General features: G+C 33.1%; 2 protein-coding genes and 1 pseudogene across 6 annotated transcripts in view; 2 read left to right on the top strand and 1 right to left on the bottom strand.

Annotated features, from left to right (window-relative positions):
• CCDC18 (coiled-coil domain containing 18) overlaps positions 1–4761 on the bottom strand; it is a 156473-nt gene extending 151712 nt beyond the window's left edge. For 4 of the 5 annotated variants that reach the window (XR_895645.2, XM_023528117.1, XM_011355662.2 and 1 more), the window contains exons 1-3: positions 4607–4761; positions 2483–2618; positions 1835–2009 (exon numbers count right to left, since the gene is read on the bottom strand). Coding sequence is in view for 4 of the 5 variants with exons in the window: in XM_023528117.1 (XP_023383885.1) it covers positions 1835–2009; positions 2483–2616 (309 nt within the window). In the remaining variant the exon portion in view is untranslated. The other variant, XM_023528118.1, reaches the window with a different exon arrangement.
• Positions 4762–4914: 153 nt separating this feature from the next.
• TMED5 (transmembrane p24 trafficking protein 5) lies at positions 4915–19109 on the top strand. The gene is made up of 4 exons (XM_011355661.2): positions 4915–5396; positions 9979–10076; positions 13830–14013; positions 16277–19109. The coding sequence occupies exons 1-4, from the start codon at positions 5208–5210 to the stop codon at positions 16493–16495; spliced, it is 690 nt and encodes a 229-aa protein (XP_011353963.1). The 5' UTR covers positions 4915–5207; the 3' UTR covers positions 16496–19109.
• Positions 10241–10359, top strand: LOC111736835 (annotated as a pseudogene).
• Positions 19110–27489: the final 8380 nt, after the last annotated feature.

Genomic DNA, 27489 nt, shown 5'->3' with positions numbered 1-27489 from the left:
ATCCAGGGGTTCTCCTTCCATGGATTCAACCATGGATCAAAAATATTTGAGAAAAAAAGTTACCCTGTAGTCAATGTGTAATATGTAGTTAGGCCTAAATTGGTTTGTCTGCACTGAACACGTACAGACTTTTCTTGTCATTATTACCTAAATAATATAGTATAAATACTATTTATACAGTATTTACATTGTATTAGGCATTATAAGTAATCTAGAGATTTAAAGTATATGGGAGGATATCCATGGGTTACATGCAAATATTACACCATTTTATATAAGGGACATGGACATCTTCAGATTTTGGTATCTGCAGGGGATCCTGGAACCAATCACCCACACATACCAAGGGATGAGTATATATCATTCTGAACTTAGCATTTTTTACTTAAATGATATATCCTGGCAATTCTCCACAATCAATACAGTAAGAACTTCTATTTTGTTTTTTTCCCATCGGCTGCATGTTTATTCAACCAATCCCCTATTACTGAACACTCGAGAACCACTCTAATCTTTTGTTAAGACAAACAATGCCTCATTTTGCACTAATATAGGCATATCTGTAGGATAATTTTCTAGAAATGGGATATACAAGTCAAAGGTAACACATTTGTGATTTTAGCAAACATTATCAAATGCCTCTTCATAGGGGTTCTATCATTTTGCATTCCTACCAGCAATGTATGAGAGTGCCTATTTCCCCTGATTTTCACCATAAAAATAGTGTCAAACATCTGGATGTCTACAAATCTGTTAGGTAAGATCTGGTACCTAACTACAGTTTCATTGTGAATTTCTCTTATTATGAGATTGAGCATCTTTTTGTTTGAAGATTATTTTAATTTCCTTTTCCTTTTCCAAAAATACATGTCTTTTGCCCATTTTTCTATTAAGTTGTTCATCTTTTCTTCTTTCTAGAAGTTCTTTACATATTAAAGAGATTAGCCTTTTGTCTTTAATAGGCATTACTAATATTTTTTCCCTCCAACTTGTCATTCGATTTTGCTTAGAATAAAATACAATGAACTCAACTATGGCATAAATATGATTAAAAAAATAATCAGCAATTTGAACTAGGATAGAGATCAAATTTTCCAGAATGACATAATCTTGAATTCATTTCTTAAAATATAGGCTTAGTCAAATAGCTTCATTAAGCAGCTTCCTTACAAAAAGAGAACCTCTCAATTGCTGGCTTTCTAAAGCGGGAAGAGCAAATTTTTATAAAAAAAGATTATGACGTGCATATGCAACCATGTGTATATATGCACACTGGCAGTGGGATAATAAAAAACAGGAAGAAGAATGGAAAAAGATATAAAAGGGTTGAGTAAAGAAGAGGAGCAAACACAGGGAGATAGATAATATGACTGAATAAGAAAGAGGCAGAGAGAGAGTTCCAAAGCAGGAAAGATATCTAAGATGATCCACAAAATTCAGGGATAATTAAAGGAGAATAATGCCATGCTATCACACTGTACCCCAATCCAGGTTAAAGAGTAAGTATACTTTATCCATTTAAATACATGATTACCTATTATGTACATGGAATAGTGCTAAGATCAATTTATTTGAGAAAACAAGATATTTAATTGCAGAAAGGCAATAAATATAGAAGTTTAAAAATAGAATAATACACCAAAAATAACTACTTTCTTGTTAGAATGAAACAGGAGCCATTATATTTGAATTCAGTGAGTCTTGAGCACTGTAGTAAAAGATTATGTAAAACATGAATAAGTCATTTAAAGAAAAAACTCAAAGAAAAAGTATTTTCAGTAGATAGGGCAAACACTACAACTACTTTTATGTAGAGAAGTCTAAAAACAATAACCTTATCTCTTGGCTTTTTTTGAAAAGCAGTACTGCTACTGGGCATTTTACAAACTTTGTTAAAAGGTGAGTAATTCAAAAATCCAAGCTGGCTAGGCTGAGAAAGATCTTCCACAATGAGCCTTTCAGACCTTGAGGGATTAGAGGCATAATCGGAGTTTTCACTTGGACTAACACTAGAGAAAAAAGAAAAAATGCATTTTAGGTCTTAAATAATTTAAGTATTCACTCCAAATTTCTATACATTAAATAAGAAAACAGAAAGAAAAGTCCTTGAAATGCTATTGGAAATCAGAGTCACAGTTATGAATGTAAGGCAATGTTTCAACTCAATTTTTAAATAAATTATAGTTAGTTTTAAACTACTCATCTATGTATTTCTAGAGCCTCTATGCTAGAATTACTTAAGATTTAAAAAAAGTCATAATAGATTAATTAAGCCTAAAACATATATTTCAGAGTCCTAATATACAAGTGTTTTCTAAATATACAGATGATTCTCTATTTTTTTTCCTAAATTGAGATAGTCAAAATTTTAGAACATTTTCTATTCTAGAGACATATTAGAAACACAATAATAATGAAAATTCATACATTTTACCTTCGTCAAGGTAAGTCATATCTAAATTCTATATGTGATTTTATTTACCTAGATAACTCTTCCCCTAAACTCTGCAAACTCCATTCTGTTATCTTCAGTTCATGTCTCAAGGAAGCAACATTTGCAAGCAAACTTTCTTCTTCATTGTCTTTATTACAGCAGTCTGATGAATTAGATTCCATTTCTTAAAAAAAATAAATGAATTTATTGTACCTTGCAGGAAAGAACCTGTAGTGTCAGTCAAAATACTCTAACACTAACAGAATTTAACTCATTCTTTTCTACTTAGAAGTTAACTCATTATTTTTCTATTTCAAATGTGAAATCTTTCAAGATGATCTAAAAGAAAGCTCTCTGCAGTGTAAAGCCATATGGAAAGTTCTATAGAATTTCAATGAATTGATTTTTCATTATAGCCTGGGTCTAGTTATCATTGGACTAAGTATTTTTATTCCATGTTAAAGATGGAGAAACTAATAAGACAAATTAACGTACTCAAGGTCACACAAACTGTAAATAATGGAACCAAGATTTGAAACTAAGTTATCATGATCCAAAGACCTTTTAATTATATCACACTGCAATTTTTTTTTCTTATTATAAATCAATTTCAGTATGAGGTTTTGAACTTACAGAATCACATTATAAGCTCTGGATGTGTGATAAAATTGGTATCATTACAGTCATTCATATTTTCCTAAAAGCAATTTATTACCAGATAAAGATTATCCCCTTCTTCCATTCATAATAGTTATAAAATGCTAAAAGCACACACATTCACATCATAACCACAGAGATCAAAATGACACATGGCAGGTTAACTCATAGAAATACATGAAGAGAAGGTTTTGTTTCTTTGACCAAAGTCTATCTCTAGGGTAGTGAAATTCTCTACTAAATACCTTTGCACATAAAAATCGTTATAAGGGGCCACATTTTATTAATAATGATCAATAAATATAATTATTATGTATTAAATGAAGGCTTTATAATTTCTACTACTCCTGTAGATCTTTCCAAATAATCTTAAAATTACATTCCTCTTTCAGATCCCCTTTACCTTTGTCATTGCAGCATCTCTTTCATGACCCTTCTAGAATTCTGGCCACATCTCAAGCTGCAAAAGGCTAGGAGTCCTGTGTATTATGTTCAGGATTGAAAGGCACTGAGGGACACTCAGTATTTTCAGTGAATAAATTATTCTTAAACTGCCCTTCCGTCCCCTCATCCAGCTAATATAGTATGACAAATTTATTCCCTACTCAAAATTTCTCAGATGTGAGGAAATTAAAAAGAAAACTCTCACCCTATTGAAGTAAACTCTGACAGGAAAGTGAGACATTGTGTAATCTTAGAGAAAATGTTTCTACCCTCTTTCCCCTTTTTTCCCCAAATTTGCTTCCGCTTACATGAGAACTCTCCCAGACAAAAGTCAATGGATCAAGTCCCCATTCTGCTTTATCTCTCAACATCTCTAGCTTCCTACAGGACGGTGAAGGATAAAAGGTTAAATTTAGGTAAATTCTAAAATGTCATTAGATATTATAGTTCAACTAAATCAGGTTTTATCTCCAACGTCTTCTTACCTGTCAAAAGGGTAAGAATTCTCTAACCCTTTTGACGTATCAGTGGATACGTCTGATAGTCATATATATTTTTTTTTTTACAGTGGGCCATTTATTGTCAAATGAAGATTCCTCCCCACTTCGGTAATCAAAAAACTCTATCTTCATTGTCTGTACATATGTGAAAAGGCACATCGTGCTACCTACAGGCCCTGACGTCATCTCTTGGCCCAAATAATACGTTTGTAGCTGTACAAACGCACACCCATCACAAAGAAGAACAAGTGTTCTTTATATCCCCGTGTGTAACAGGATGGGCTGTAGTCGAGAAAGATTCCTCATGTTGGAAGGTCACAGCTTTATATTAATGACAGAAATGATCCTACGTTCATCTGGAAGAAGTTGAGGCAAACAAGACATCTTTCTCCCGATTTTTCATTTAAATACGATCCTGCAGAGCAGGCGTGCGCAGCACAGGCGATAACCAGACGAAGGGCGTCCAAGGATGCCTGGAGGGAAAGGAACAAAACTCCCCCACGTAGGCCTGTTTCCACCCTCCAGAGAGCAGTCGCTCACCACCCAAGTCATAGCTGGGAGAGAGACCCACCCGACGACAGAAGCCGCCGCGTTCTCGCCTGCGTTCGGAAGCCTCAGACCCTCTCTCCGGCCCCGGGCGTGGAACCATCAGATACAACACGCGCGGAGCTGGCGAACCCGGGTAGCAATGAATTCGAACCGCCGCGGGAGCCGTTAGGAACGCACCGCCCCGGCCGCAGCCCCGCCCCCCGTCCTGGCTCTGCGTGGGGCGACGCAAAAGGCGCGGTGCCTTTCGGGGATCGTGGTCTGAAAGCGTGTCCGAGCCCGCTCGCCGGGAACTACATTTCCCACAATTAACCGCACGACGCCCATTGGTGTGGGAGAAGCCGTGAAAACTTGCGACTGTTCGGGTGTGAGGCGGGCGGATACTGAGGGGGCCGAGACAGGAGAGTGCGGAAAGGGACTGCTGGCCCCGCCCTGAGTTCCTACCCTTCAGAGGTCCGGGTTTCCCCCTTTGAGCGAGCGTTTACCGCCGCAGCCACCACCTGGGGTTTCTTCAGGCTCCAGGTTTCACTGCCAACCACGAGGAGTCCAGGGAGGAAAAAAGGAGCCTAGGTGCCAGTAACCCACACATCTCACGCCTTTTCCTGCCCGAGATCGCCCCGGCAGGGATGGGCGACAAGATCTGGACGCCCTTCCCGGTGCTGCTTCTGGCCGCTCTGTCCCTAGTGCTGCTGCCGGGGGTGGCCGGCTTCTTGCACTCCTTAGACAGCGACTTCACGTTTACCCTTCCGGCGGGTCAGAAGGAGTGTTTCTACCAGCCCATGCCCCTGAAGGCCTCGCTGGAGATCGAGTACCAAGTAAGTGCGGAGGGCGAGCCAACACCCTTCCTTTAGCCCAGCTGCACAGCGTTGTCGCCTCTCACCCGCTTAGAAACTTCTTGTGGCCAGCAGGGATGATGAAAGGCGAGGGCCACCCGAGAAGCTGGCTAGCTTCGCGCAGGCGCGCGTGGCTGGCCTCTTGGTGGGGCCGGGGACCCAGTAGTTAGGCGGAACTTGGAACTGACCATTCCTCTCCCCTTTCCTCCCGTCGGAATGAGGCCAGCTTTAGTGATGTCGGTGGTGTTTGTTTCATAATTCGCGCATCGCTTTGCTAGCCAGTACACACTCCAATACTGCGAATTTCACATTACAGGACTGAGACACATTCTCCTTCATCACTGGACAGGATGATGATACTTTATTTACCCCACCACCTTCACCCAACCTCAATATTATAAATCTTCACTGTCACTGCTTCAGTTAAGGATTTTCGAATTGTGACCATGAGATTATCACTAAATCCGATTTTGGAATATTGTGAATGGGGCTGTTGACTTTTTCAGTGGTATATTTTCTTATCAGTTGAAGCATTTCTCCCATATTGTTTCCTTTTTAGTGTCTGCATAATATTACATGGGAGATTGTCTTAATTTATGTAATCATTCTGGCAGAAGGTAATTTCTTAGAAGAAATCTTGTTAGTTCCGACACAGCTAATTTCGATGTTACTAGGTAGCACTGCAAATAAGATGTGTTGGTGCGGTTCATCTTTTAATTTTCAAGTTAATTTATAATCAGATGTTAATTTTTAAAAGTTGATATAGAGAATCTTTTTCAGTAACAGGTACTGTCACATATACAGCAAAATAGTTATGTAGACTGTTCATTCGAAGGGACTTTGGAAGTAGATTATTTATCAACTTACAAGGTAAGCATAAAGTATCTAAAGTCACATAGTGAGCAAAACTTAGGCCAGAACTCAACGTTTCTTAATTTTCAGTCCAGTTCAAAAGTTCACTTACTGAACAGTTACCATGTGCCAGTAATTGGGGGTGGGGGAGAATACAAACAAAACAAAGAGTCCCTGTTTTCAAGGATCTTAATATTTAAAGAGTACTGGCTCATAAACAGGTAATTTCAATAAAATATGTTTAAGTGCTGTTAGAGGAGGGCCAGGTCTCTGGGCTTTCAGAAAAGGATTCCGGTGAAAATAAATTTGAATCTAGAAAGATGCCTACACGAGAAAAACATGCAAGGAAGGGGGGACATTTCAGAAGGAACAAAATGAGTAGACGGTTCTGAAAATGCACAGTGTGAGTGTTTTGGCAGTGAGCAGTACGTTATAGACACTACAAGTGCTGAGTTTTTATTAGACTTTAGAAAGTCTAGAGTGGAAGTAAAAGAAAAAGATTAGAGACATCAGGAATGCTGGATCATGATCTTAGCCTAGTGCCCATGCTAAGTAGCTTTGCCTTTATTCTATGCAGGGGCCATTGAAGATTTGCACAGCATGGTACCAGTCAAGAATGTTTTTCTGATAGATCACTGGGTATGGTGTGGAAGATGGGCATAAGGAAATCAACATTTGAGGCAAGGAAATCAGTGAAATAGTCCAAGTAAGAAAATAATTTGTATTATTAAAAAATTCCTCAGTATTTACCCAGCTATTAGGGAGGAAATCTATTTTAACCACTGAACTCTTATGATTAAGAGCTCCAATTATAAAGATAAAGTACCTGGATCGAAATCCTCTCATTTACCACTGTGTGAAATTGAACAAGTTACTTAATCTCAAATCTTACCTCAGAAAATTGAAGAAATGAGTTAATAAGTAGTCATAGACCATCCCTGACACGTAGTAAATATATAACAAATGTTAGTTTTTTCACATTTACACTTCTAGTGTTATATAGCTGGCTTGTTTTAGCTTTATACTTTGCATCTTAAGTATAAAGGGACTATTAAAGGGACTACTCCTTCAAAGCATTCTCCCCAGTTTGTTTTGATTGAGGCAAGAAGTAAAATCTTTATGTCTATAATCTTAGGTAATCTTGGAGGGGTTTATAGGAAGAGATCATCTTCAATCCTTTGTTTGCATTTTCCTACTCCATGAATAATTTTCTGATAACCAGAAGCTACTGGTTTTTGTCTTAGTTTTTAAAATTTCAGGGAACTAATAATATTCCAGATATTGCCCTTGGGATACAGTAACATATTGAACAACTTTTAACCATTTTTTACTTTTCAGCTTTAGGAGGACACTTTTAGGATAATTGACCAGCCTCACAAAATATTAAATTCTTGAAAATTTTAAATGTTAGTACATATGTCTTATGAATAAAATAGATCATTCACTTAAGAATTTAAATCTTTATTGATTGCTTAATTTGTATCAGTACTATGCTAAGTCCTATGGATACAATAATGAGTAAAAGTATAGTCCATACTCTCATACAGTCTTGTTTGTGGACAGATGCTAAATTATTACAAAAATAAATGTGAAATTATAAATCAAAGTGCTATGAAGGTAAATGCATACAGCTATGAAAATTATTTAATAAGACTTGATTTCATGTGGGAATTGAGAGAGGGCATCCTAGAGGAAGTAGAGTTCAGATAAAGAATCAGGCTTACTAAGCGTAAGGGGGTGAGTGGAACGAGGGGATAGGTAAAAAGACCAGCATGTGCCAAACATTGAGGAAGAAGACATTACTTTTGAGGAACTGAAACACTATTACGACAGCATAACAGACAGGGGCAAGTGGCACTTGCCCATCATGTTCCATTGAATCCATTGGGAAATTTAGTTTTGTATTATGGTATTGTTTTTTATTTTTTAATAAATAATTTATATTTTAAATATATTTTTTATAGTTTTGTTAGCTTCTGTATTCTTAAATACCATTTTTAACAATTTCATTAAGCCTGATAGCCACTACCAATCTTAATTTTAATGATGTCTTTGCTTAGTTTTGTTATAGCTCGTTTTGATTTGATGGATATCTTTTTGTTTTTTTGACGGATAAACTTGCGTAATTCTTTTAGAATGTTTTGAGTCCTTATCTGAAAATGGCTTTACTTTTTGCTTGCACTTCAGTAAATACTGTATTTTACTTGGGAACATTGAAGACATGGCTCCATTGTTTTTTTGCACCTTACATGTAAAAATTATGATGCCAATCCCAATTCTTGCTATTTTGCAGTTCTCTACTACTTGTCATTAGAAGTTTCTAGGTTGTTATTTTAAATTCTTTGGAAAACACAGGATTTTTGGATCTTTTTCATTTATCCTGCTTCACATCTATTAGATTCTTTCAGTTTAATGAATTTTATTTTTTGAATCTTTATTCTCTTATTTGATAATTTTCTGCCTTCATGTCTCTTCTTTTGAAATGCAAATTAGATGGATAGTTTGAAATCTTTGTTTCATGAAGGCTTTTAACGATTTTCCTGCTTTTCATCTATACTTTTTCACCTTAGTTCTGAGAATTCTTTTGCTCCTAATTCTGATTTTTAGTCTCCATCCATGTTCATTCTATCACGTTTGCAATGTACATTTGAGGATTTTAAGGTTGATAGATACTGATAACTAGCTATAGCCTTTACTCAATGAATACCTTCTAGAAATTCTTTCCTCTTCAAGTCTATTAACAGTCTTCCTAGATTTCCAGTGTTGTTATTATTTGTATTATTATGTTTTCTTCATTTCATTTAAATTTAAAGAAGAAAAAGAATTATGTATATTTAGTTAGCCATTTGAAACCATTTCTTTTGATCAGTAAGTACAAGAATAGGTAATTTTTATGTAATGCCATTAAAGCTACCAAGAAAAATAAAAATGGAGTGTTATATAAGAAAACGAGTAACCACTGGAGACAGATTGCTGAGTTCTTATTTTGCTCGTGCCACTTATTTGCTGTATCACCTTGGGAAAATTACTTCTCTGTGCCTCAGTTTTTTGTTTTTGCTTTTTAAAAATAAGAATAATAGGACCTACCTTTTAGAGTTATAGTGAGGAATAAATTAATCCACATAAAGCACTTAAAAGGCAATGTGTGGCATACACGGTAATTGTTAGCTGCTATCATCATCAGGAGCAGCAGCAGGAAATTTCAGGATTATAAAAGAATAGGTTATGTTTATTGACCAGTAAGTAAACAGCTTTCTTTGAATATACACTTCATACTGGGGAATAGCAGATGAATGTGTTTGATAAGTCATTTGGAGTCAGATCATGGAAGTCTTGTTTTAAATGAGTTATTATTTTATTGAAAACAAACTCAGAAAAGCTACAGAGCATACCCTGAATTGCTAAAGTAAAAGGTTCACCATTTGAACTCCCTTCTGTGTTTCTTTTTACTCTACAGGGCTTCTCAATGAAGGCATTGTTTTAGGAAGATTATTTCAGTAATACCCATAAAGCCTAAATTTAGGTGATAGCCAACAGTAATTGGTAAGAAATGAATGCAATTGAACTTAGATGACTTTTCTGCTCCTTTCTAGCTCTAACATGAGTCCATTGACTTTCTTACCCCTCTAGGTTTGTAAAGATCTTTTCATCGTATCATCTACTTTATATATTTTCAGAATTTAAAATGTGTTCTTTCTATACTTTTCTACAGGTTTTAGATGGAGCAGGATTAGATATTGATTTCTATCTTGCTTCTCCAGAAGGAAGAACCTTAGTTTTTGAACAAAGAAAATCAGATGGAGTTCACACGTAAGTAATCTCTTAGTTGATTCCTTGGGCTGGATAATACCAGTGGGCTATCTGCAGGGCATGGAAATTTAGCACAGTTGATACTAAATATCAATATTAAATGATTCCCTATGAACATTTCCAACAGTCCTTGATAATGGTTTATCTTAAACTAAAATATTTTCCTCCATGGCCATGCCACCCTGAACAAGCCTGATCTCACCTGATCTCGGAAGCTAAGCAGGATTGGGCCTGGTTAGTACTTGGATGAGAGACCACCTAAGAAGACCAAGTGCTGTAGATGTAAAAAAAAATAAAATAAAATAAGGGATTGTAAACTGACAAGGTCCTTGCAATCTGTGAGGTCAACCAAGGGTTTCCTCACCTAAAAAAAAAAAAAAAAACTAAAAGATGAGTATTCCCTAGGTATTACGTTCAATCTCTTGTGGCATTTTAAACCTCCCTTTCTGGCTAGCACAGGCCTTCCATTTTATCTATAATTTACTGTTCCAAGTATGTATCCTAAAGTTTCTTGAGCTGCTGGCTATATCATCTTTGCTCGTTCTTTTTTTTCTTAGAACAACAGTAATATGTGTGTGTGTAAAAAAATTTTTTTTACTCAGATCTCACTCTTTTTAGACAGTTGTAAGACCTAAACGTAAAAGATCTGACCATAGAAAACCATATGGAAAGAAAATACTTGTTATCACACTTTCAAAGTTTGGCAAAAGGCCATATATTCTCTTCTTAATCTAACTTCTCTTTTTTCATCTCTCAATGGTGTTTCTATGTTCCATTCTCTTATTTTACTCTAGCACATTCTTAATTCACTGATGTTATTGTATTAAAACTACATTGTAAGTTAATAGAAAGGAATGAATACAGTGTCTAATATTTGCCATAAACTAGGATTTGCATTTTATATGCTTTTATATTTATTATTCCAACTCACTAAGAGATAGATTCTTTGATTCCCTAATTCCCATTTTACAGACAAGGAATCTTTACAGACAAGGAGGCTCAGAGAAGTTAAATAAGTCTGCAGGGATATACATTTATTAAGAGGAGGAGGCAGGATGAACCAAAATTCTTACTTTCTACCATACGATGCTTAGAACATCCCTGGCACATAGCACTATGTAAGTACTAGCTATTATTTTAATTATTGGTCTTTGTTAACCAAAGTACCTGGCATGTAATTAATAGTAAATATTGAATACATGTATGAATGAATGGGGGGGAAAAATGTCTCCACCATAATTTTTAAGATATTCATTTCAAAGTGCTTTTTAAAATGGCATTTCACCTATGCAGAGTTCAGAAGAAAATATTTGTAATAAACTATTAATAAAATAGAGAAATACATTTTAAAAATCAGTTTAAATTGATATACTTGGGATTAACTATGCTTTCTCTTTGATAGGTTCATGAACAAGAACTAAAAATGTAGTTCAATTTTTAAATTTCAGAATACAGAAAATGTATAGAATTTGTCAATTTTTATTTCTCTCCAATTTTCTGCTTTTCTTTAGAGATAAATTAACTGTTCGGGGTGGGGTGGGGTGGGGTGGGAAGGTATCTTATTGTTTAGTGCATAGAATTACCTCCCATTAAAACATTTGAAAACAAGAGTATGTTTATAAGACCTCACATTTATTGAATTATTTTGATGTGCCAGGACACTGTTCTAAGCACTTTACATCTATTAATATATTTTATTCTTCACCACAATCCTATGGGGTACATGATATTATTTTCATTTTACCAATGAAGAAATTGAGGCATAGAGCTATTAAGTACATGAAAGTTACATAGCCAGTGAACAGCAAAGCCAGGATTTAAAACCCAGCAGTCCAGCTCACTCTCAATCACTATACCACATTTACAAATCTATTTTCTAAAAATTAGATTTTAACAAAAATTTTACCCTTAGCTATATTAACTTTCAAAAGCAACTAAAATCTCAGTTATGGCATTGAAATAGTTTTTTTCTTAAATCTGTAAAACAAATACTGTCCGTCCAGAAGTCAGGATTAGTAAAATTTCTTCCAAACAGAGGCTTTTAAAGCTTAAGTAATCCCTATTTGTCTAGCACTGCCTGTAATGAGGAGTCATATATAAATGCATTTTTCTAGATAACTGAATTAATAGTACCCTAACTCACACCAGACATTTTGCACTACTTATGCTAACCTTTATTATATTTGAAAGGAAAATTTACTCTATTTTGGATAATATTTTCTTTCATTTGTAATAATAAAATTCCTTCTAAAAGCAGTCAACATTTAGAAATTAATATACGAAGGACTATAAAGTAGTAAACATCTTTTTTTTATATACATGCTGAAGGTTAGATATGAGTCAGTGCTTCTCAAACATTTTTCATTTTTACCCTGGTCTCCATGCAGCCTTTTAAGACACTTTTTTCCTCATCATCTCCCATGAAATTTTAATACTAGATTTAATTCCAGATTTACTATATATACTATGTATACTATATATGCATTGTTGTACTGTGTGTGTCTACACACACATATATACTTTATATATAAAAAGAGATACAAAGCTTACCCTTTTTATCCAATGCAGGGTTAAGAATGGCTAAAGCTGAGTTAAATAAAATTAAGACTAAACAAGATTAAAAGTAAAGAGCTATTAACATTAAATTTAACTTTACATAATAGCCTTTTTTTTTTTTCCTTTTAAAATTGTCCCCCACTATTCACCATTGTTTGCTTCAGGCTCCTTCCAAAGGTTAAATACATCCTTAAAAGACAGATTTATCATGACTGAGATTGCAAAGCATGCAGTACTGTAGAAAGATTAACTTGAAAATCTAAGTAGTTATCTGTTTAAACAAAAATAATAAGTTGGAAATAGGGAGAAAAAAGACAGATTGGCTTAAAAGATGAGCATCACATGTTGTATTCAGAATGCTACAGAAAATAATACAAAGCACCTCAAAATTTTAGCAATCCAGCATACCGGAGATAAGAAAATTTTAAAATCATTTAGACTAACCTTCCATGAATAGTCCCTGTGAAAAGTAAAACAGTTTGAACTGTGTGGCTAGCAGTAATAAATGTTATTAACCTGTGTAATATTTTGCTTGTTCACAGTTCTCTGCAAAAAAAAATATTAGAAAACTACTTGGCTAAATTAACTCTGCCCAGGCTAGTTATCTTGAATATGAAATGTGAAACCAAGATCATAAGTTTAGATGTGAGTGGCATTTATTCAATAAAGGCAGTGCCACTGAGAGTAAAGCTCTGGTTGTTGGCTACTGTGAACCGTATTACAAAGATGTACTTAATTGGTATAGGCCTGGAAGGAAGCATTTAGGAAAATCCATCACTGCTTTAAAAAACAAAACTCACTTTACAGATTAATCTCAATTCTTGAAGGGGGAGGATCATAAGTCATATCTGCATATGAACTCATGATAAATTACTTTTAATAACATAAATTTTGAAGTTCATTGTGAAGTATCATGTATCTAGGTTTTTAATTCTAGCCTTTTCTAAAAATTAGGTCAAGATCATTTACCATAATTTACTGAGTAAATAATAAGCACATTTAAATTTCAAGTACTTGAATATATTTCTAGGTTGCCTCTTCCCCAAGAAATTAGATTATCTTTAAATACTAAGGAAATCTATCAGTAACCTGTCCAATTATTATAAATCATGTTATTTTATATATCTGTAATGGTTTTCCCTTTGGTCCCAAATAGAAGTACAGATAAATGATGACATGTCCTTTTTTTTAATACAGGGTAGAAACTGAATTTGGTGACTACATGTTCTGCTTTGATAATACATTCAGCACCATTTCTGAGAAGGTGATTTTCTTTGAATTAATCCTGGATAATATGGGAGAACAGGAACAAGAACAAGAGGACTGGAAGAAATATATTACTGGCACAGATATATTGGATATGAAACTAGAAGACATCCTGGTCAGTATGGGCTTTTAATAAAATAATAAAAATTATTAACATCCAGAGTCCTTACTCTGATAGGCACTGAGCTAAGTATTTTACCTGCATTATCTCATGTAATTTTTACTTAACTCTATGAGGATTATCTATCTTCCCAATGAGGAAATTGCAGTTTAGGGAGATGAGGTAATATTTCTGTTAAACAACCAGAGAGGGAGAACTAGAATTTGAACACAGGCTCTTAAACTACAAAACTCCCTTAGAATGTTCACTAATAAAAGAATGTAATCTGTAGCATACTTGCACATAGAATAAAATTGAGTAATGTGTAAACACTTAAAATGTACAGACATTTTTCTCACAGCATAGTTTTTATAACATGAAATTTGATACTTGACTAATTTGGGAACATTATTTACATTACTTACACCAGACCTAGCATTCATCAGAAACTAACACTAAACTCAGAAGTGAAAACTCTGAATTGCTTTATACTTTATCATAAACATGATAAAGTATATCATGAAATATGCATGTATAAGAACCTATTTGCTAATAATAGCACTACTAGTGCTGGGGGGAAAGGTTATAACCCTTCAACTAAAGCTAGATGTTATTAATATGTTAGTTATATTTACAAATAGCTGCAGGAGAAATAACATGGTTATTGCAAGTTTGAAAGAGTATATCCTCCAATACCTGAACTTTTTTGTGTTTTGACCATTCCAGGTTTCTTAGTAAAGGAACTATCAAATTATAGCAGAAGAGACATATTATAGATCAGTTAGATTAAGAAGTTAGAGTACAAAATGATCATATCATATGCATAATTCCTTGGTGACTGAGCTCTCCAAGCCTTGCTTTCCTAATACTGCAAAATGGGGTAATACCTCTAGAGTTGTGACAATGAAATGTGATATAGCATATGTCTAAGTGCTTTAAACAGTGTCTGGCACATAATGTTAGTTTTCTTACCTTTTCCACTGGTGTTACTGTGAATACAAACTGAAAGATTAAGTTTGATTGGCATGAATTTTTACCATGACAGTTTTTGATCTTACCATGATTTCATGTGCATTCAACTTAGTTGAATTTTAGAAAAGAAAGATGACTTAGTTATTACTAGTCTAGCTCCAGCCTCCCTCCTTTTCCCCTTTCATGCCATTTAATAAGGAAACCAGCTCAAAATTAAAATGGAAATGATGTACCCATATAGTTCCACTATTTCTTCTCATCCAGATTTAAATATGACTTAAAATACTTATAAATCTAAGAAAAATAAAATGTCTTTCAGGAACTTTTCCATTTACTTCCCCAAAATTTGTATCACAATAGCAAACTTGAAATTTGACTATCACATCATTGTGATATCTAGAAGAACTATGCATATGCTCTTTTTACTTGAGGATCTGAATCTCATATTTTTCTGGAAAATATTTGCATTGCTTTGCAAATATGCTCATGTGATATTACATTTTATAGTTTTTTTTAGGTTTAGCCCAGCAGTCTGAAATTTTGAGTATATTTTTTGGATTTTAAGCAAAATGACTCCAGGAAAATGTTTCTAGTATTTTCTTATTTTTGCCATAAATGTTTTGACATCATTTCAGGTCTCAACTTAGTTTGACCTTATGTTCATGTAGTCTATAGTTTTTAAGTCATTTCTGATCAGGTCCATACTATAAGTTTTTTAGAAGATGTGCAACTTAGACTGCCTCTTGGTAAGTTTAATGAATGTTATCTTGGCACATGTTTGTATTAAAAGGTTATTCTTTTTGGTGTACAGTATGTACATCTAAAGTTGAAATATTTTCTAATTTCACTACTTTGTCAGATAAAAACATGGGTGTTTTGCTAAATTCTAAAGTGGACCAGACTAACATTCAACGAAGAAAATATTAACACACAATTCATTATATAAAGGTAAATACCTAAAAGCTCTTATCAATTAGTTTTAAAACTTAGTCATTTTTTTATAGTTTCAAGAGCTAAGAGATAATGTATGTAAAATTCCTGGCACTATGCCAGTCAAATATATTTTCATATTATTTTCAATTAACGGTAGCTTTGCTTCTTTGTTAAATAACTTAACAATAATTTAAATATATCCAGGACTATTACATAACTTTACAGAAGATCTTTTGGTAATCTAAGTAGTACCTGTCCCTTAATTAACCTTGTGTTTGGATGTAAAATTGAGTATCAGGGTACTGTGAAACACGTTCTAAAATTAAAATTAGTGAGCATTCTTTTATAGTAAAATTATTTTGTTTGTCTCCAGGAATCTATCAACAGTATCAAGTCGAGACTAAGCAAAAGTGGTCATATCCAAACTATGCTTAGAGCATTTGAAGCTCGTGATCGAAACATACAAGAAAGCAACTTCGATACAGTGAATTTCTGGTCTATGGTTAATTTAGTGGTAATGGTGGTGGTGTCAGCCATTCAAGTTTATATGCTGAAGAGTCTATTTGAAGATAAGAGGAAAAGTAGAACTTAAAACTCAAAATTAGACTCTTTAACAGTGAAAGAGAAAGAAAAATGCAATAAACTGTTACAGTCAAGACCATTAATAGTCTTTTCCAAAATGTTTTCAGTCATCACCATGTGAAACAAGTATAGTTTTAATGTGAAAGATTTCACTGTGCATAATTTTATTGCTGCAGTTGTACTTCAGTGTATAACAAATATTGTGCAGAGTATAGGTATAATTGAATGAAGCCATATTAATAATGGCATTTTCCAAAGTTTAAAAAAAATTGCAAATGTCACAGGTGATTTAAATAAATGAACTTTGAGCCTAAGTGCAACACCGAATAATATTTTTAAAAGATTCTCTTACCTGGAAGTTTCTTTGTTAATGTGGCAAATTACAATTGTAGAAGTTTCAATGTATTAAGTTATAAATCATCTGAGATTTACCTAATCATGGATTGAATATCTTTATAAGACAAAGACTCAACTTTTCTGTTTTTACATATGCGTCTCTCCCATAATAGAAAAACAGATTTGTGAGACTTTTATAACCAAATATGTTTCAATTTAAAATATTAGCAAAAAGTATGTTTTATATACTTATCCTACATTCCCAAAGACTTATTTTGATTAAAAATACTTATTAAAATTAGGACAAATTTTCTCTTTAAAGTGAAGAATAAATAGCTAAAGGTTGCTCATTCTTAAGGATACATTGTCTAATCCTTAACTGAGATATAGGATTTTAAAATTAAATGTGAGGGAAATAATTTTATTTTCATGTTATTTGTTAACAGTGTTATGTTAATTTTAACATGCTTATTGACTTGGATAGTACATTATTACCAGCAATTGTGAAGGAAATATTGCTAAAAGGATCTGGGCCTAATAAATATCTCCTTTTCTGAGTTTTCAAAATCAGTAAAAAATAATAAAATCAATAAAAAAGAATTTAGGTAAGTTTGAGACTATCTGATCAAAATAAAGTTCACTTAAATAAACTCTAAAGTATATGGAATCTGATTGGCTCAACATAATGATCCAATACTAATACATATCATGCAATAATTTCCAGTCAAGTGGAAGAAACATTACTTGGCTATTTTATTTTTTACAACTGTTTTATTGTTTCAAATTATCTTTTATAAGTATTCAGGTACACTTTATGAAACATAAGCCCTACTGTAAGGTTTAGCACTGGGTACACATTATGTATTCCCATTTTTATTATAACTAACTTTTCTGATCATTTTATTGACATTCATATAAGGATTGGAAAACCACAGAATCTCAAGTTTAAATACTCCATATGAATAACTGTAAAGTCTGTGCCATCCTAGTTTACTGCAATTTGTGGTCTTACTCAAATACTAGTAATTTAGCTACATCATAAATTCAGTAGAATTTTAGGTTATACCCATATGTAATATTGTTTATGACAAATGAGTTAGAAACAATCAACTTATAAGCTTGAGTATAGAACCCCTCTGTAGGTTAGTACTGTTAGAATTCTTAAGCAATAGTTGATATCCAGAATGGTTTCATTTATAATTTACACTCAGAAATGGTACAAAGAGATTTATTTCCCTCTTTATGACCTTGGGAAAACAGAAACTTAGATTTCCCTACTCTGAAGCTTTTTCAAAATGAGATAAACGTCATTTACCTTCATTGGCCAAGAAAGTGCTTTATGTGTCCAGGAGTAGCCCTTGTTAACACATGCAAAACTCGGGCCCATAAGATCGTTGTCTCTGAAGAGCCCTCCCTTTTCTCCTTTCTCTTAACCTCATAATGAAAAGTACACTTCTAGTACTCTAATAAAACAATACAAATATAAACTACTGCATCTTTTCTATAAAACTGTGATTAAAAATTCTACCTCTTATATATGTCTAGTTACCGCACTGTACTGATTCTTTACCTAACAATTTGTTACATCATCTTTTACATATGATTTGTGCCTCCAATGTTAAACCTATGATTCAGTAACTTCTTAGACTATAATAGCCTTATTTGGAAAACAAAGAATTTAGGAATACTTAGGACGATTTTAATTTTTATAGACAAAGTGATTATTTAGGAAGCATGTTACCTGTATTAACCAAAAAAAAAAAAAGTAAAACTTGTAAGGACTAAATTCTTTAATATTTCTAAAGATGTATTATCTGCCTTGTGATTTTTTTTAATGTCAGTATTCAATTTCAAAAATAAAATTATGCTAAAATTGAGTAAGCTATTTATCACTTAACTGATTTTTGTCTTTGGTTTTTAAGGCCTACAATTTTGCTCTGATTTGCATTTGGATCATTAATGATATGCATATTTTTTCATAGGACTGTCAAGAGAGGGTAAATATGTGGCTGAAATAGCATTGAAATAAATTACAAATTCAAATGTAATTTTATCTTTCTTAAGCATTGTTATTGTGTCTTAAAATTTACAATGAGTACTTATAATTCTGTGCCTCCCCAAATGAAAATTCTTTACCTGGAATTTTAAAAGAAATTGATTCACCATGTTTTTCATCTGAAGTATAATGCACAGTTTTGCTCAAACTGCTTTATAGTTGTGAACAGCCATATTAAATGAGCAATGAATACTGTACTTAGTATATATAAAATAAAATTTTTAAAATCTAACTTATCTACCAGTCATTGTAAATGCTCTCTAATCTTTAAAAGTCTTCATTGATCTTAGCTAAGTGTATTCTCCCTTCCATTTGAAAACTCATAGTCCTCTGCACTTTTTATCATATATTAATCATTCTAGGTCGCATTGGAGTACTGTTTATATGCGTATTTATTCATCTGTTGCCCAAACATGCATTGTAACAGATTATCAGTTCTGAAAGTTTGGAATGGTAAATAAGCACCCAGGGAGCTTGTTCCACTCCCTCCACCCAACTCCAGGCATTAATTCATTAGGTCTGGAATATGGCTCCAAATCTTAAATTAACCAACCCAATTTGTGATTCTGCTATCCATCATCCTTGGACCATTCATTAACTGAGTGATCTTGGGAAATCAAAACTCCACTAAGCCTATTCATTTGTAGAAATAATCATAAGTAACATCTTAAAACTTAGTTAAAATAAATAGCATATAAGAGTGTCTAATATTTGGGGGAGGTTGGTAAAGTATTGGGCATTTCCTTCATACCATCTCAACAAGCTAGTAGAATTCCTAAGGCACCTTTCTGCTTCTACACTCCCATCACTTGCAGGTGCTTGGGTGTCTAGAAGGCTTGTGTCATTAGAAACTGGAGTCACACTACACTTAATGTATGTACATCTGGGGAAAGGGCAGAGAATAAAGAATCCAGACCTAAGATGATATATGAGAGAGGGCACTTTGAGATGATGGACTCTGGATCCCTGAACCTGAAAGAGAAAGGCAAGAAAATGAAAGGCAGGGAAAAAATTTGGAGGTCTTCAATGACCATGAGTCAACAGCAAAATGAACAATGAGAAAGTTACCTAATACTGAAATGAACTTCCTTATATATAAGACTACGCCCCAATCCTGGAAGTTCTCAAGTGGCAATAATGATCACATGTTATAAAAAAGGATTATTTCTACATCTGATATTGAGTGGGAGGATAGACTAATAAACCTAAAAGGACTAGTAATGCCATTTGTAGGAGAAAGCTGAAAGAAAAGGCCAGAGCTTTAAAAAACACATTTTAGAGTTCCAATGCTAGATTCTTGCCTGATATTAAAAAACACATTGAAAATGAAATTAAAAACATTTAAAATCATTCCAAAGAAAATGACACACTAAGGTATAAATCTAACACAATATGTACGGGATCTGTATGCTAAAAATTATCAAATGCTTGTCAAAGACCTAAATAAATGGTGAAACCATGTCCATAGATTGGGAGTATAAAATAGTAAAAAGGTCAATTCTTTCTAAATTAATCTATAAATTTAACATAATTCCTATCAAAATCCAGCAAGGCTTGTTTTTGTAGAGACAAGTTTATTATAAAAATTTATTCTAAAAGGCAAAGGACAAAGAATAGCTAAGACATTTTGAAAAAGAAGAAAGTCTACTTAAGGCTTACTAGGTATTGGTGGAGGAACAGACACACAGATTAATGGAACAGATTCTAGAAATACACCAAAACAAGTCCAACTGATTTTTGACAAAGGTGCAAGAGCAATTCAAAACAGAAAAGGCTGATTTTTAAAGAAATAATGCTGGTGAGATTGGGGCAAACATAGATAAAAACATGAACTTAAATGTAAAAAAATCATAAAGCTTTTCAAAACAATAGGAGGAAATCTTCAAGACCTAGGGCTAAAGAGTTTTCATACTTGAAACCAAATATATGACCCATTAAGAGAAAAATTAATAAAGTGAACCTCATCAAAAGCAAAAATTTTTGCCCTGTTAAAAGGATGAAAAAATAAGCTACAGATGGGGAAAAATATATATATAAATCACATATCCAAAAAAATTAGAATATAGAAAGAATTCTCAAAGCTCGACAGTAGAAAAAACAATACAATTAGAAATGGGCAAACGATATGAACAGACATTTTACTGAAGAAGTTACAACACGAAATACTAGCAAGGATGCAAGAGAAATTTAGTCACTCATACATTGCCAGTGGGATATAAAATGGTAGTCACTCTGGAAAATATTTTGGCAGTTTCTTATAAAACTAAACATGCACTTACCGTTCAACCCAGCATTTATATTCTTGGACAATTATTCCTGAGAGATGAAAACTTATGTTCAAATAACCTGTACACAAATTATACAAAGCAGCTTAATTTGTAATAGCTCAAAGCTGGAAATAACTCAAAATGTCCTTCAAAGATTCAATGGCTAAAATTGGGTACATCATCCATGGAATACTATGCAGCAATGAAACTATTGATACGTGCAACAATTTGGATAGACTTCAAGGGAATTATGATCAGTGGTGAAAAACAAACTTAAAAGGTTACACAATGTATGACTCCTCTTATGTAACATTCTTGAAATAATGAAATTATAGAGAACAGATTAGTAGTTGCCAGGTGTTAGGAATGGAGAGAAGGAAATGTGGCTATAAAGGCAGTCTTGTAGTAGAATGATTCATTCTTAATTATGGTAGTTAATAAGTCTATGTATAAAATTATACAGAACTATATACACACACACAAATGAGTGCTTATAAAATTAGTGAAACCTGAATAAACTCTGGATTGTACCATGTCAATTTTCTGGACTCCATATTGTACTAATATGCAAGATGTTACCATTGGAGGAAACTGAAGAGTACACCAAGACTCTCTACATTTTTTTTGGTGACTTCTTGTGAGTCTATAATTTTTAAAATAAAAATTCAAACAAAAATGAGACAGATGAATTTTATACCTGAAACAAACATTACTGTGTTGGTATATACATATTTCTGAACGAGCCCATCAATGAGTTTAACAATTTACTCTAGCTTCAATTTACTAGCTTCATGTTAAATAATGAGTTTAACAACTTACTCTAGCTAACAATTTACTAGCTTCATGTTAAATAAAACCAATCTCAACAAAGAGAATAGTAAATGAAAGAGGTAATTTTAACTACTTCACTTTTCTCCTAGTTGTAAAACAATAGACCCTCACATATTGAGTGAGATGCTGATTCTCAAAGCCAGGCCTATTTTTACCCTGCTCCTTCATTTTGAGCTAAGCTTTTCTCTCCGTTAGCTACTTTTTAAGGTAATCTATTCTTCCAAGGTACAAATGAAATACCACAGTCCAAAGCAATCTCATTTCTCCAGGGATATAACATATTTGAATACCTTTAGTCATAGTTTACAAATACTGTTTAACTCTCATGTCTTAACTAAGACCTAGAGTTTTCTAAACTATAACCCTTGAACTCCCTCCACCACCCCAAAAACCTCCATCTCTTTGAATTTATGCTGTTTCTTATCCTACCCTATTTTTACCAGTCAAAATCTTATCATCCTCTTCAATAAGTTCTTCTCTAACACCTCTCTTAGGTTTATTCTAAGTTTCTATGGAACCTTGTACCAGTATTCCATAGTACTTATCACATTTCAACTTAAATTTAGTTGTATTTATGTTTGTATCCTCTATAATTTAAGAATTCAAAGCATAGCTCCTAATATTTCATTTCTCTCTTCAAAGCAACTCATAGGTATTCATTCAAAGCATGGTTGCTGTATTTTAAATAATACAAAATGGTTTGAAAAAACATTTTAAGGAACTGAAGCATACCAAAAAATTTCTTATAATACTAAAGTATTGACCTGTGTCCATCTCAAAAAGATATGTCCAAGTCCTAACTCCAAGTACCTGTGAATGTGACCTTATCAGGAAATAGGATCTTTGCAGATGTATTTAAGTTAAGGATTTTGAGATCATCCTGGACTCCTTAATCCAATGACTGGTATCCTTTACCTGAGAAAGGAGAGGGAGATTTAACAGAATAATGCTAGTCTACAGCCAAGGAATGCTAAAGATTGCTGGCTCCTACCAGAAGCTAAAAGAGAGGCATGGAATGGATTTTCTCTCAGAGCCATCAGTTTGATTTCAGACTTTTAGCCTCTAGAAACTGTGAGATAAATTGCTGTTGTTTTATGCCAGTAAGTTTGTGGTTATTTGTTATGGCAGGCGTAGGCAACTAATGCAAACATTCAGAAAAATAAACTATAAAATATGAGCAATAATGAGGTTCTTAAGAAATAGTTTTTAACTAAAACCATATTTTACCTATATAAAGTGAATTTCATTTATGACTTATATTAAAGAGTTCAGTCCAACCTCTCAATATGAAATTATAAAAGATGTAAAACCAAAGTTATACTCATATACACCATAATTTTAAAAATTCATACTACTTCTAAAGAGAATAATCATGGTAAATAGATGAAGTTCTATTTTACAATGATATTTTGACAACTATATATCTTAATGTTCTAAATGGTGAAGGTTCATATTATCAGTGTAATTTGATATTACCTACAGATCAATATTGTTTATTTGCTATAAAAATTTAATCCAGTGCTTCCCTTTAATCCTTAGGTACATGTAATAAAACCATGTCAACTTGCTAGTCTCTAAATATTATTTTTATATGACAAGTCTATACTCTACAAAACACTATTTTCCCTTTCCTATAATATACAAATGGCATGAACAAACTCTAACACCTTGTTGAAGAGGAAAAGCCTACTGGTTCATCTTAGACTTACTGAGGCACAGTTTTGGTTCCTTTATCCCTTTATCGGCAAATCTCTTCCATAATCCAAAAGCATATGAGGTCCATTGATTTTTTTTGTAGTATAATTTTGCTTTTGTCTTGCTCCACAGTATTACTAGGTAATAGAAAACCAAGGCGCTTTGTTTTCCAAGCAATTTTTGCTATTTTAAGGTAATCTGAAGATTGATTAGAGCCACAAAATAATCTAACCTATGCTAGTTTACATTACAGTCTTATCGCAGTTATCCAGCTGTCGGGTTTCTAAAAATCTCAACTACTGTGGATATCATAAAAGAGGAAGAAAAACTTCTTTTGAGTATGAACAATCTAAAAAAGCCATTTACTTTTTCTCAGAAGAAAATCACTCTCAAGCCCATCAGAATTGTAGGCAAAATAGGTTTAAATTTTTATTTATCTATTTGTTCCAGAAAACCCTACTTAAATTCTTCCCAGTCTACAGAAAATTGTTTAGAAACTAAGTTGGAGAGAAGGAAAAGAGAAAAAGCTGCTCAACGCGTTGTGAATAAAAATGGATTATCAACAAGGGGAATGCCACAGAAGATATGTAAAAACAGACTAAAAAAAAAAAAAAAAAACCTCCACTGATTATAATCCTTCACTAAGTATATATTATTAATACTGGACGCTGCTATTAACATAAAAGCACCAGTGGGCCTAAGTAATTAAGAGTAAGGACAAGATTCCCTAACCACATTTATATCCCTGAGAATAACACCATATTTCAGCAATATATAATAAAATGAATGTTCACAATCTCTCAGTAATTAGGAAAAGCTTGCATGCTAGGAATGGTGTTTTTAAAAATATGAAGTACTTAATGTTTTTAAAAATATGAAGTATTTAATACATTCTAGAAAAGTCATCAATACAGTGGCATTTGAAAAGCTTCTGATCTTTAATGGTATATAAAGAGAAGTAAAAATACCACAGAAAACCTAAAATACAAGGTTATGCAACATTATAACAACAACAACAAAAAAAATCAATTGATCTGTTACAGATAGGCTCTTGGATTCTGGAAGTGGTTTGGTGGTAAAGAGATAAAGGGACCGAAACTGCTTCCATAAGTCTTAGATGAACCAATATGCTTTCCCTAACAAAATTCTAACAAGCTTCATTTCCTGAAACTTTCATGTCTCCTCAATGAAAAGTTTAATTTCAAAGCAAGCTTTACATGTTTTCAAAGGAGAACAAAATTCTCACAAAATTTTGTTTCTGTCTCAAATTCTGTACGGGAAAAATTTCCTGACATTCCACTAATAATATTAAAGATAAAATGTTTGAGGTCAATTGTTGGTTAAAACAACACTAATTACAATCCTGCACTGAGTATATATTATTAATACTGGATACTGCTATTAATATTTAACTTAAATTTCAACCTCATTTTGACTATCTTTTAATGTAATTTATAAATATAAATTATAATGTATCTAAGATTACATATGCAAATTATCAATTTATATAAACACAAAAGCAATGTAATCAAATTTCTAAAAATCATTAAAAAATGGTAATTCTCTAGCAAAAGTAAAACATTTGAAAATTTTAATTTCTTATAAAAAATTGTTTCTGCTGAGCTTACTTTTTTTTAATCTCTGCTTGATATGAAAAAACTACTTTTAACTACCTGCTAGACATTCATTCAGACATTGTCAACATTTTTTTAACATTTGACATAATTAATGATGGGTTGAATAACCTTTGTAAAACTATGTAACGAAATATAAACTAGTTTTACTTAATTCACCACGCCTATGTCACAAACAAAGCACCGATGATCAAACATAAACAATACCCACAAGAAAGTCAATGGAAGCCAACAGGCATGTGCAGACCACCTCTCACAATATGACTTCAAAACACAGCTATCCATTTGGCACAGTTTCGTAGCACTGACCTTACACATATTTTGTGTCTGTTCCACGACATCAATGTCAGTACTGCTCTTGTGATACTCAAGAAAGCTCAACGTAAGTAATTAATTACAAAGGAATAACATTTTTGTCAGGTAGAATTAAGCTTTGGAGGGCCAAAAAAAACTATCTAAGATTTTCTTGCTCCCCCTATCCCTTCAAACCATGAATCAATTTGTGCCTATTTAGGGACTACATTACCCTCATTAAGAAAGTATGCTATAGGGTTAAAAAAAAAAAAAAAAAGATTGAATCACCTTTTGGTACATATAAGGAACAGAAATCAGGCTAATGATAATGACAAAATACATTTTGGTTTTATCCAGTAAGTACATTTTATCAACTAGGAAGGCTTTGTTCATTTGTTTGCTTGCTTAAATCCAGAAGTAATTTTTCCTGAATGAGAGAGACATCACATTGAAGATATCGCAAAAGTGAAGAGTTATTACTAATCATCCAGTTTCAATATTCATCTCCAACAAAGAGAAAATGGAAGGGGAGCAAGCAAATGGGGATTCTGTTGGGGAGAAGTGAAGAGAGGGAAGAAAAAAAGAGTGAGCTGGTTAATCTGCAGTCTTATTCTAATTTCAAATGTAAAGACAGCATAATATTTTGATCTAGCCACTTCTTTAAGATATCTTGATATTATAATCTAAAAGTTACAAATATTGTACTTGGCACCCATCTACTTGTTATTCAGTGAGCCAGCTGGCGTTCATAGCTTCTTCAGTCTTCAAATTTATATCAGACATCTGGTTTCTTAACTGCTATTAGTTAGAAAAGAATCCATGATATATAAAATTCTCACTTTACATTTAACCATCATTTTATTTTCCTGAGGAAAGGAAAGTGACTGACCAACTGCCACAGAAGAAACCAAAGGAGACTTTTTAGAGTGCATATTCGTAGAGGTACTCAAATATAATTAAAAGGAAAACTTCTCCATACAAACAGGGAATTATTTTTACTATTTCCCAAAGTTGCACAGGCATCTTTCCTTTTCATCGCATCCTCATTCAAACAACTCTAGAACCATATTATAAAAGTCTACTGTATTAATTCAAGTCAGATCGTGTTCCAATAAAAACAGTATCTAGTAGAAACTCAATCAAGTATCCCAAAAAACAGAATTAGTTCTACCCCCAACACTGATAAAATCTTCTGTATATATAATAGAAATCAAACATGCATAGTTAAACATACCTTACAAATAAAAGAGGGGAGAGAGGTATCCTCGACTCACATATCCGTGAACATTCACTTCTGTTAAACATTTAATAACAAAATATACCTAGCAATAACAAATACCACCCTGACATTAGAATTTATACAATAACTCTAACTCATGTTATGATCTTGTTTGATCACCTAAGGGACTAAGAATCCATATTTATCATTTATTATCAGGGTATTTATAAAAATGTTTGGAATTGAAATGAGTAAGGTGTACTATTTTTACATCTTTTCTTTCTGTAGCCTAGGGGCAAAGCTTTTCAGGAAAAAAAAAAACAATTTTTTTTCATGTGAATCCTGACACCTTTATAAGTAAGAAGAAAACATAGTTGAAAAGTCTGAATTTTTTGAAGTTCAAGGATAGGGTAGAGAGAGGGAGGTACACTGTCTTTCAAGTATAAACTGTACGAGCTGGCTAACCAGTTAGTTTTTTTAAAGGGTCATTTAAGGTGAATAATTATTAATATTATTTGGGGACAAGAGGAAAATGAAAACAAAGTTTTATAAAGATTGATTCAAATGAACATATTTACAATGGAATTAGAAAATCCTTACTTAGCTCCCTAGCTAAATAAAAGTAGTCATCTACTGCACCAGTGTGTATTTTCAAGCAAATACAAAGGCAAA

This window comes from Pteropus vampyrus, unplaced genomic scaffold (assembly GCF_000151845.1).
Source record: "Pteropus vampyrus isolate Shadow unplaced genomic scaffold, Pvam_2.0 Scaffold22, whole genome shotgun sequence".
In the NCBI taxonomy this organism is placed as follows: Eukaryota; Metazoa; Chordata; class Mammalia; order Chiroptera; family Pteropodidae; genus Pteropus; species Pteropus vampyrus.
This window is presented reverse-complemented; position numbering and strand designations above follow the sequence as displayed.

Coding starts and splice junctions, on each gene's coding strand:
- TMED5 (XM_011355661.2), top strand. CDS start 5,208: ATGGGCGACAAGATCTGGACGCCCTTCCCGGTGCTGCTTCTGGCCGCT. Junction 10,077..13,829: donor AAATCAGATGGAGTTCACAC/GTAAGTAATCTC, acceptor TTTTTAATACAG/GGTAGAAACTGAATTTGGTG. Junction 14,014..16,276: donor TGAAACTAGAAGACATCCTG/GTCAGTATGGGC, acceptor GTTTGTCTCCAG/GAATCTATCAACAGTATCAA.